Genomic DNA, 12,335 nt, shown 5'->3' with positions numbered 1-12,335 from the left:
AGGAACCAATCTGTTTGGGATTAGTGGATCTGAGAGCTTTGACCTTACAGTGCTTTCATTCTGGGCTGAAAGCTGCCTGCCAACATTCCTCTGAGTCCTCTGGTACCTCTTTATGCTCTTAATTTTCAGGGCAGGTAGCAATATATTCCTTTTGAAATGTGACACAGCTGTACCATCTACTTTTTGAGATACCCTTGCAACAGCAGTAACTCCTCTCATTACCCCGCATAAAACTCATGAAAAATGGGCTCATGATCAATTACTAACATTTCTCTTATATCACATTATCCATTTTACACCTCAAGGCAGTTTCCAAGTCTTGTTTCAAGAAAGCCAGCAACTTTTTGCACGGAAGGGCCATATGTAGAATTAGTAAGTGCCTCAGTGAAGGACATTTTGGAAACTGGAGCCTTTTATAATGTATTATCTTTTATCTTTTCAGACTTCAGTACGCAAGTGAAAATTTCAGATGCATTGTTTTCACACAATGCATCTTCACAACACCATGACATATTTTATCACTGTTCAGCATAATTGCAATAACTGAAGTAAAATAAGAAAGAAAAATGAAGAGCCTGTAGCAGTATACAGAGAAAAGAGAACTAATATGAATGGAAAGGCAGTATCAGCCCTCCTTATCCTAGCTAGTACAATTAATATTTGTTACTAATAATTTAATCTCAGTTAAGACACACATAGTTACCACTGGCAGCAATGCAGGTTCCAAGACCATAGGACAAAATTATATATGTGCATTTACATAAACACTGTAAAATTTACCCCTTTCCACCTTCCTTCCCAGGTAACCCCACATCAACATCATTAAACTAATCCATATCCCTGCCTGCAGAAAACCAAAATGCTTCTGTAATTAGGCATTTCCTTTGAATGAGCTTTAAATCATAATCTACGCTTTTATTCACATTACCAACCTTTGCTAAATATACGTTTCAATAACTGAAATCAGTGTATTTGCTCTTGATTGCACTGTTCAATTTAGAGTAATTGTTTAACTGAATAAGCATTCCACAGAAATTCGTGACAACCAAGATCAGCATCTGACCCCCTGAGACTACCCAGAGAGACCCACTCAAAGAACTGTTTTGAATGTTAAGCTTGGCAAATTGGGAAAAATATCTGCACATTCAGTGACACAGGAAGAACTTCCTACTTACGTGGGCATGCAATGGCTTTGTATAATGAAACTATTATTTCTTGTACCTCCTGAAAATCTCATGCATCCCAGTATCACACTGACCCATTTAAACACACATTGCACCATTATACTTTGATCACCCACTAGGTATCTAGATTTCTTTCTTCTCCTGTCACATCTGATGACAGATCTATAATTTGTGGTAGAAACATTTGGTGTGAATCTCTGTATGACCTATACTTTTTAATACTAAATTTCATCCTAACTTTAAAAAAAGTTTTCTAATTCTTTTCATATTATATTCTGATTTTTCCCTGAGTGGAGACTGCTTTGTAAGTTTGCCTCGGCTGATTTCATTAGTATATGTCTACTTCTGCACTGAGGGTCACTAGAAGTATGAAAATATGAAATATAACCCATCTAAAAACTTGGAGTAACTCCACTGGGAACCATTAGGAACAGCCTCAGTAGCATAATTATTCTCCTAACTAAGCATAAAAAGAAAGGAAAAGGCTCTTATTTATCCTTTCTATATGTAAGGACAGAAAATAAAGGCATCACATAAAAAACAACAAGCAGATAATAAAAAAATAATCTTTTGCATTACAGGCAGGTTTTCACGAGATACTATTGAAGCAAGTGCTTAGCAATAGCCATAAGAACATTTAGATGATTAAGAGGACAGTGTGCAATTAGCTCACCTCAGGCACATGTTACACACATTATCGCTCCTGACTCCCCGAGGCACACAGAGATCAATCCACACTTTGAGACCAGGGACAGCTTTTTATCCTCAGCACGACATTTTTAAACTAGATGCCCCTGACAGTAACCCAGATCTGCAGCAGCCCAAACCAAGGGAGATACTTATCGTGCAATATGTTACAATTTATTTTAGAATCAGGTCCTGCAATTCAACTTAAGCATCCTGATGAGAAAAGGCTACAGGCAAAGCCTCTGCACAGCTATTGTAAGGGGGAGGAAAGAGAGAAAGTTATCACAGGTGGACACTTTCATTGCATTAGCTCTTAATGGTGTGGCTCTGTATTGCCAACAGCTCCAAGCATTACAATAAAGCTCTTCCTTTGCCATTATCTGCTTTATGTCTGTTTTACACTGGTTTGAAGCCAAGGTCCAGCAACCCTGCATCAGGGAAAAGCTTACAGGAAAGCCTAATGATGATCAAAATCTGTACTATACACCATAAAATTGAGAAAAAGCGATTTCCTTTGTCACTCTTTTTATGTCGCCATTCTTATTCTGCCACTTCACCCACGGTTTCATAGTGGCACAAATACATAATACTATATAGAAGCATAGTAGCAGGTGAGATTTTTTGGCTCTACATCAAGCAGCATGCTTAGCTCAGGTGCTGCTATTCTTTTTTCCTGCTTCTGCTTTTCTTAGTCCTAGAACTATCACTGTCCTGACTAACCAATAATTTAAGGTCCTCTGAAATGTTATAAATACTCTATTTTTGTAACACTTGTGCTTAATTGTGAAGCTATGAGAGATTTGTTAGCAGAAGAGTGAGTTGTTCCAGCACGTACACCTAAAGCTTGAAATAACACCTGGGGTTTGACCAGGGCAGAGCCATTCAGCAGCCTGGGAAGTGGCAGTAATTCCTAACTCCTTCCTAGCTATAGCTGGGGGGAGAATTTCTTGCTCCCACCCCCACAAACATTGTCAGCTGGGCACTGGACACAAGACAGAGTTCTTCAAGTGCATTAATTGCAATAAATACATAAGCAAAGCAAAGGAAGCCAGAATTCTCCTTTGTACAAGCCTTTCACTTTTTAGGCAAAGGTGGTCAGGGATTTTTTAGGAAAGAGAGAAAACAGGAGAAAGGGAGAAAACATTTTTCTCAAACCAATGCTTTGATGATGTTCCAGGCAACTTCATTGAGCCTTCAGCTGCTGCCTTACTGAGCAGCCTTTGATGTTGCCCCAGGCAGTTATCATCTAGCCTTTGGCTTCTGCTTGGTCAGACACCCTCTGGTGCCATTTCTGATTTATGTCATCAGACCTTATCAATCTCACATATATACGACTCTTTTTGTCCATCTGACAATTACGTAAATCTTTGACATAACCTTAGCCTGGGTCTTTTTATTTTAATTTAATTTACTTCAGTGGTTTTATTTTCTTTCCTCTCTACATCTGACTGAAAATCCCACTCTTCCTGCCCAATGGAATGCTTCATCTACTTTGATTTTTCTACTAAATATTTTCTGTGCAGGGAGGAGGAATATGCTTTCTTTGTATTTATCTCATTTTATACTCAAAACGTCGAGTGCATGTCTGCCAGAAGCAGATATTCCATGCCCTTCTGTTCAAGGTAACATATCTTGGCTTTATCGAGCAGGGATGTAAGAGATTTAGAATGAGATGGTTGCTAAAACTGTGAACTCCTGCACTAACAGAAAGAGTAGCAGAAAGCTGCCATCAGATCTCTTCTTCACTCATGATACTTTAACTTAGATCTTCCCTGACTGAGAAAGATCTGAATTTAGATTAGACTGTAGCAGTGAGGTGTCATCATTTTAATTAATTTGAGGAGTGACAGAGGAATGTTTGACCAATCAAGTCTTAGTAGGGGTTTTTTTCTTCATGTTTACTGTCCATCTTCATTCCCCACACTTCATATATGTTCCTTTTGATCACATCCTGTGACTTTTCAAAGCAATAAACCACCTTCAAAGAACAATAACATCTAAATATCAAAAGGTCACCACAATTTTAACCTTAAACAAACCATACTGCCTCCACAAATCCATCTTCAAATTTATTTGACAGCTTCCCTAGTGCCACATCACAAAACAGAAATCTCTGTAATGAATGTTAATTCTGCAAAGGAAGCACCACAAACCTTTGGAGCCACTCTGAGAGGAGGGTGCTCTTATCTAAATAGTCAGTGCATGGGAAGGGCTCATCTGATGCCTGCAGGATGTAGACCCTGGAACTTGCTACTGCATTGAAGATACACAGCCTGTTTTGGAAAGTTCACACAAGAAAACTACAGCATAGCTAAACAAACAAAGATTACCATTAAATAAAAGAGTATGCATTTCTCTTGCTAGAAATAGCTTTTAAAGGAAAAGCTGTGTAGTGTGAAGAAAGGAAACGCTTCCATTTTAACATCCAGAAAATTCTTGCTCAGGGCACAACCACCCCTTACACCTGTGTGATGAAGCAGGGGATACCTGAACTAACAGCACTCCACAGGTGGAGTTTGGTGGTTTTTTTGGTTTTTATTTCTTTCTGAATAAGCTTATTCAGGGAGAAATGAAATGATCAACACTGCAAAACCAAAAAGCAAAGGCAAACCCTAAAGCCTCAAGTTTAGTAGCACTGAGTTTTCAGAGCATAAAAATAACGCAAGATGGCAAAGAACTGAAAGAAAGATAAATTTTTGCTAAGATCAAACTGCCTGGGGTGACCAATATTTTAGCAAAAAGCCATCCAAGTTCTGCACTTCATCTCCAAAGAAAACCAGCACAAGAATAAATACTATGTGGAGAAAGGCACTGCACATACCCAAAAGCATTACAACAATACATTGCAACTATTCCATAATGCTGCAGCCCTGACATCTTACAGCTTTTGTATTAATGCAAATGAACTTTTAACTTACTTTAGAAGGATGGGGACATTAAGCAGTATAAATTTTCATGAGGCTAACACTCTTATGAAAGCACAAAAACAATCAAAGAGGTCTGTATAGATGGTTTACACAATACCATACTGGCATTTCACTTTCATGTTTGCCTGGAAAACACTTGCTCAGTACTGATGCTCAGCAACATAACCTGAACAACAGTTCTCAAAGAAACACCTACACACCAGAACATGCTTATCGTTTTAAAATTAAGATTACTCTTTTTTTTAAACTGAAAACAGAAGGTAGCTCCTTTTTGCTGAAACATTTTCATGTTTTAATCATCTTTTAACCACACCGTAATTTGAAATCAGTCTTATGTCTTTAAAAAATTTACAACTGTGTTTTCCAAAAAAATTATAGAATCATAGAATGTTAAGGAGTTGGAAAGGACCTTAAAGACCATCTAGTCCCAATGCACTCACCATGAGCAGGGACACCTCCCACTAGACCAGGTTGCTCCAAGCCCCATCCAACCTGGCCTTGAACACTTCCAGAGATGGGGCAGCCACATCTTCTCAGGGCAACCTGGGCCAGTGTCTCACCACCCTCACAGGGAAGAATGTCTTCCTAATATCTAACCCAAATTTCCCATCTTTCAATTTGTACCCACTGCTCCTTGTCCCATCACTACAGTTCCATCACAGCTACCTTATTTTGTCAGAAGGCTCTAAAAGCAGCAAACACATTTTGCTAAACATCTCTAGAACAGCCCCCAGTCAGAAAAAATATATTGTTTGGGATGAGACCATATCTGCCAAACAGCTGAGCTGGGTTAGCCAACTGAACACTTGCACCACTGTCAAAACTCAGAACCCTTACAAAAAACTCCACGAAATAACAACAAAAAAATCCCCAAGCCCCACAGCTGCTCACAAACCTTTCTACAAACATTAGCTCTGATCCTCAGTTTCACAGTGAACCACCAAATACCTACAGCACACTAACAGCTGATGGCCTTGGCAGAAACTGTTTTTGCCCTGCTAGAACTTGTTCAGTTGTGATCAGATTTTTACTGTGACAATGAAATTTTGTAATCTGTTAGAAAATAGAAAATAAGATCACATTTCTGTAGTTCTTTTCCTCTTAAATGAAATTATGTTTATAAAATGTGTGATGTTAAAATTTAAGGCCTTCCTAGTTTTCTTCCCCCACACCTGATTATTGTTTATTTCCACAGATATATTGTGTCATAGCCTCTGTAGTTTCTAAAAATTACCTTTTCTCTAGAATGTTACTATGATGTCTTATAATTACTACATCTCTACTTACTACACTTAGAGTACAGTGAACTGAGTTGGGTAAATCATTATCTACTCAGGCTTAGATGTCACAAACGTGCTGGGAAAGAAATAAATTATAGATCAATAGTACTGGAACTGGAACGATCCATCCCACTTAATTAGAACTACCACATTTCAGAATGGTTTACAACAGTTAAAAAGAAAACGAAAAAGTCAGACTCTTAAATAAATCTTAATAAGGCCAGTCCTTAATCTACCATCCATAGAGACAGGAGATTTTTAATGCACAATCATAAAATAACTTAGTAGCAACAATATTAGCAACAGTTGGATTTCAAAACAATAGTTCTTCATACAGCCAGTATGAACCACTAAAGCTTCACAGCCTTGCATGAATAGACTGGGCTGGGTAGCTGAGAAATTCTGGTTAGATTTCTAGAAAAATGGTTCAGTTCAAAAGTGTTCAAACATATCTCTGTGTCAAGTGTGTCCTGCATTTTGGGAAATTTTTAGAAGCCTGAAATAGCCCAAAGGCTTGACTGGAGCAGGTATGCACCCATTAATGTATCCATCTGGTACCAAACTAAATCTTACCATTGGAAGCTGTCACAAGTCAAGCATGAGACTGATATTATAAAGTAAAATAAATTTGGAAAATTAAAAAAACACACACACACAAAAAAAAAACCAAAACAAACAACAAAAAACCAACAGAAACACCAAAACCCCAAACAAACAAAAACAAACCCCCCAAAAAACCTCCACAGACTTTATTTATTCTCTTCAATGGTTAGTCAAAGAATGGCTCTTTCTTTAGTCCAGAATTCATCTATGTGATGTATCTACTGTCCTCTAAGCCTTGCAATAAACCCAAACAAGTTTTGGGTGAGAATCATCATCCCACATAGAGTGGTCACTACAGAGAACCGGAACCTTGCCCATGGGAAGGACTCTGAGAGCTGGGCTGCTGCTTCCAACAATGTCCAAGCCACAGGTTCTGTTCCCCAGTGTGCTTTCCACAGAATCCTCCCTGTGCTCCCAGGCTGAGCCCTGCAGAGCCAGCCAGCAGCTCCTGCTGCAAAGGGAGCAACAACCACCATGGCATTCTGCCTTCTCCTCTCCAAAAGTGCTGCCCTTCCTCAGTGTGAATGGCTCGGGGCTGCCAAGATTCATTTTATGAACTGAACCTCCACCTCCAGAATGGCCCTTGGGAGAGGAATCGGGTTTAATTTGCCCAGAGGGTGTCATTTGCTGCTTGTGGCACCGAGGAAGGAGCTGGCAGCAGTATTGTTTTGTTCAGACTATTCTTCTGTGCAGTCAAAAGGGTGAAATCATATGTATTATCTAATTAAAGGAACCAAACACAGAAATTAACTGATATTTCTATCTTGCCTGTTGCTGGCATATTGTCTTAGAAGATGTACTTTCAAAAACAAAGAAAAAAAAGCCCATTTTTATTTCCCCTTGAGAAGCTCCACAGAATAACACCATTACTCATTTTAGAACTACCTTAGCAGGTCAAGCTAAATTTATTGCTATCTATCAGACCAGCTGTATTTTTAAGAGAAAAACCAATCAAATCTACCAAAATATTTTAATATTAACCCAATATTTTTTTAATACTTTGATTTACCTGTATCCACTCGTGTTCCCCATCCCCCCCCAAAAAAAAAAAAAAGAAATACTAAAACCAGAGCATTTTATTCAGCTTTTTTGCTACTTAAAAAAAATCTAGGAGGAATTTTTCAAAATAATATATCTTCATCAAGATAAAAACTATGTTTGCATCTCTGCCCATGTCTGTGATTGAGAATAGAAGAAATATGTTTTTGGCAGTGACAGCTGTTGTGTTCCTTCACCCGCCTAACCACTGATGATGAGTTTCTGGGGAACTGTTTGACTTCCCCAGCAGTCTGAGCTCCAGACTAAAGGGGCTGATGAGCAATGGAAAACACTGGAGCTGTGGCAGCTGGAAGGTGCCCGGAGAAATGTGGGTTTGAACATCACATGTGCATTTTAAAACATGCTTTGCATTGTAAAACTGGAAGTAATATCCATCCCCCACCAATTTCCTATGACAAACTAAAACAAATTATTTTTACCCCTCACTTTCCAACTGATCCAGGACTATAAAGAGATAAAGAAAAAAAGAAATAAAAGGAGGCAAAAATGATACACGGTACAAAGGCAGAATAATAAAGGGCATATGTTATGCTAGCAGTGACGCATTTTTCTTTTAATTGTTGCTTCTGAATCGTATTTACACATCTCTCAATCCCACCACAGGAGCAGCAAAGGAATAAAACACGTTGACCCCGCCAGGGTGTTTTGGGGCCACAGTGTTTAAATGGATCCGTGTCCTGCAGGAAAGGCACAGGAGCCACTCAGACGTGCCCGCAGCGTTTCACGAACCCTTCGCTGAAATATTCTAAAGTTTGGTGAGTTAGATTTGTTATCAAGTATCAACACAGGCACTGTGGGACGGGACTGCAACGCACTCACTGCCCTTTCGGAACCAGCGAACAGACAACGGCAGTTAAAGAGAAAAAATCGTGTTTGTAATAGCGCTCAACTACTCTGTGTGAGAAGAAGGGACGGATAAAAAGGCACGGAAAGGGAAAATAACCACGAAGCCACTTCAATGCGTCCCCATCACCCGCCCCCTCACGGGGCACCCGCGGCCGCCCCCCGCCCCGCGAGTACGTCACCCCCGCGCGACATCCGCGCGCCGTGACGTCACGGCCCCGCCCCGCCGGGAAGGTCGCCGCGGTGACTCCGCCATGTTGTCCGTGGCCGCCCGCGCCGGGCCCTTCGCGCCCTTCGTGTCCGCCGCGGCCCACGCCGTGCCCAGCCCGCTCCGGCCGCTCGCCCCGGCGGCCGCAAGGAGCCAGCAAAAGGTGCCGCTCGACCCCAAGCGGCCCCTGCTCTGCCGGGAATCGCTGAGCGGCCGCGCCGCCCGCGGGGGGCTCGTCGCCAGCGCCAGCCTGAACGGTGCGGGACGGCGGTACCGGGGCGGGCGAGGGGCGGCGGGGACGGGGCTGGGGCTCCGCGCCCGGTCGGCGCTGCCCGGCGGGGACAGCGCGGTCCGGCCGGGGGTGCAGGGCCCTGAGTGAGGGCAGGCGGGCGGGCCGCTGGGTTTGGGTGCTTTGGGACGGTGTAAAGGTTTGGTTGGGGCTGTCACGGTTGCGTTGGAGACCACGGAGCTTGTTCAAGGGCACCTAAAGGCTGCTGCCTTCTGGTGACTCAGAGTGGGTCAGGCTGGAAGGAACTGCACTGGGTCGCACCTGGTCCGACCTCCCTGCTCAGGCAGGGTCATCCCGGAGCACATGGGATTGTGTCCAGACAGTTCTTGAACGAGAGATATACTCAGGTGATATTCACTTTGCAGTTGGGAAAATGCAGGTAAATCCTGTGTCACTCAATTAGGTATTTATTTAACTGCAGGTGTCAGAGCAGAGGTGTGCAGTGAGAACACATGGGGAGGGGAAATCTACTCTGTGTTCCCTCCAGGTCAGAAAAGCAGTAGCCAGGTGATGACTCCAAGGTGTTCTTTAGAGCCCGACCTTGGCCAAAGGGCTGTGGCTCTCCCTGACTCACTGGTTTGCATTTCCTGGAGAACTGCTGCCCAGCTCTGCTGGTGCTGGGCATGGTGTAACACTCCTTCCTGCTGTTAATAGGGACATTCCTATATTCCTGGGAAAGGGCAGTGCCTTGGGGAAGATGCTCGGTAGCATTAGTGCCACAGACTTCACCTGACCCCAAAAAGGGCATGTTCAGGTGAAAATTCTGCAAGTCTGACACAGCTGACATTTAGCCTTACTCGTAGTTCTAATTAACAACAAACATGCCTTTCACTGAATATAAGGAATTTTTAGCAGTTAGTCATATTACTTGTTACTAAATGAGAAATATTTTAAGTCTTGATCCTGAAATAACTTAGTATGGTTTACTGTCACAGAATTTTGAAGTTCAGTTTCATTTCTCTGCATTTAAAATCCTGCAGCAAATACCTTCTCTATGCTAAGTTACTTGTAAGTAAATGTAACTATTTTCCCCATCATATTGCATATAAATCCCTCAGAGTTAAATTTTAAGTACCTTTAGACAAGGGGTTTTATTACCATTTGTTAACTTTATGCCAACTGCTAGAAAACTATAAAGACTAAATAATACTTTTCAAGTAACAGAGGTTGCACTTTGGCAAGTCATATGTTCTGTCTTTGCCACATTCTTTCATTGTGGGAAGCAGCTTTCTTTTGCTGGACAAACTAATAGAAGGCCTCAGTTACCCATCATGTCTTGTTACTTTAGCACACAGGTTTGATGTGGGAATCCCACTTGAAAAGCTTGGGATTAGCTTTATCCCTAAATCCTTCTAAAAAGCGAGTCTGGGGACTGCAGGTTTAAAAATTATGTACTGGGGCACTTACCTATGACAATAGCTTAATATAAAAGAGGATGCCTGCTATTTTTCATTGTAATGATGTTTAACCACACACTTAAGATTACTAGAGGCATAGAAGTTACTTAAGTCAAAAGAGCATAAATGTGTTAAGCTGCAAATGTGCAAACTTCACTAAATCAAATTTCTTCACAGCAATTCTTTACAGGGAAACATTTGAATGGAAAACAGGTCTGATTTTTCTGAGCTAGCCATGGTATCCTTAAAATCCACCAAGAAAACAGTTCACTTTTTTTCCAGAAACCCAGCATCTATCACAGATTTTTCTGCACCCTGGTCAGGCTTCACATAATTTTCACAGAATAGGTAAAACAGTTTTACAGATGAGCTGTCCATCTACCAAAACTTCCTTCTGAAAACTATTTTCGCACAACTGGAATTTGAAATGTATTATTAACAGACTCCTACCCAAACTTTGGAATAACTTTCACCCATCATTCCAAGAAAGCAATTAGAAAGGTATAACCAGGAATCCGTTATAATATTTTTTACCTAAAGGTTGTGTCACTTTGTGTTCCTTTCCATGCAGCCCCTGCCAGTGTTCGCTGTGTCCACAACGATGTCGCAGTCCCTGACTTCTCTGCCTATCGCCGCCAGGATGTGCAAGATCCCGCTGCGTCTTCCCAGGGCAGCAGTGATTCCAGGAAAGGGTTTTCCTACCTGATGACTGCAACGACGTGTGTGGCAACTGCCTACGCTGCCAAGAATGTTGTCACCCAGTTCATTTCCAGCCTGAGTGCCTCTGCTGATGTGCTAGCCTTGTCAAAGATCGAGATCAAGTTATCTGACATTCCAGAAGGCAAGAACATGGCTTTCAAGTGGAGAGGGAAGCCCCTGTTTGTGCGCCACAGAACCCAGGCAGAGATTAAACAGGAAGCTGAAGTTGATTTGGCTCAACTGAGGGATCCGCAGCATGACTTAGACAGAGTGAAGAAGCCCGAGTGGGTGATCCTGATAGGTGTGTGCACCCACCTGGGCTGTGTGCCCATTGCCAACTCCGGGGATTTCGGTGGGTATTACTGCCCCTGCCACGGCTCCCACTATGATGCCTCTGGCAGGATCAGGAAAGGTCCCGCTCCCTTAAACCTTGAGGTTCCAACTTACCAGTTTGTTGGTGATGACATGGTGGTGGTTGGCTGAGAGACGAGGTGCCTGCTCACTCCCATGCTCCTGTGAATGTACAAAAGGGTTACTTGAGGCTCTGGCACACTGTAAAACCTAACGAGATTAGCTGTCTAGGTTCTCAACCAGAACTATGTTTGAGTACTTGCCTGTGTTCAATTCTAATAAAATCTTGGAGTGAGCACTTGTTCCTGACTTATGGTAACGTGTATTTATTTGTGCACAGATTTCTAGTGTGTCCAGTCAAGGGGATACTACAGCAGACCCCAAATGCATGGAGCCCTCCTGAAGGGCTGTTGATTTAAGACAGCAGACACTGAGCTACAAAGCCATAGTTTCCTTCATACCACATTTTCACTATTTGTATTTTTCTTGTTTTTACTGCATTATGGGAAGGAACAGATAAAAAAATTCATGCTATGAACTTCTAATAGTGTCTGAAGTAAGTTTCAATATAGAATCCTCCAAGATGTAATCCTGTTATCCTGTTCCCTCCAACTATGTTTTTCTGTTTTCAGAAGCAATGAAGAAAAAAGCAAATAACAACCTACCTAGAATGAAAATTCTTTTATATTGTTCAGAGGCAGCTTACAATTGTTAAGCTAGAAGGATAATTTTATGATGATGTGGGCAAAAGCATGTCACATTAGAATTATATTTTTTTTTCTTGCAGATAAGGCTTAATGTTACACAT

The 12,335-nt window shown here is 41.6% G+C and overlaps 1 protein-coding gene across 1 annotated transcript; it reads left to right on the top strand.

Moving 5' to 3' along the window:
* The first annotated feature begins 8,802 nt into the window (after window positions 1-8,802).
* LOC116793550 (cytochrome b-c1 complex subunit Rieske, mitochondrial) lies at window positions 8,803-11,836 on the top strand. Its single transcript, XM_032701480.1, has 2 exons — window positions 8,803-9,048; window positions 11,049-11,836. The coding sequence occupies exons 1-2, from the start codon at window positions 8,838-8,840 to the stop codon at window positions 11,657-11,659; spliced, it is 822 nt and encodes a 273-aa protein (XP_032557371.1). The 5' UTR covers window positions 8,803-8,837; the 3' UTR covers window positions 11,660-11,836.
* The last annotated feature ends 499 nt before the right edge of the window (window positions 11,837-12,335 follow it).

This window comes from Chiroxiphia lanceolata, chromosome 13, assembly GCF_009829145.1.
Source record: "Chiroxiphia lanceolata isolate bChiLan1 chromosome 13, bChiLan1.pri, whole genome shotgun sequence".
In the NCBI taxonomy this organism is placed as follows: Eukaryota; Metazoa; Chordata; class Aves; order Passeriformes; family Pipridae; genus Chiroxiphia; species Chiroxiphia lanceolata.
Note: the sequence above shows the minus strand (reverse complement) of the source record. Positions and strands in the feature narration are given on the sequence as shown.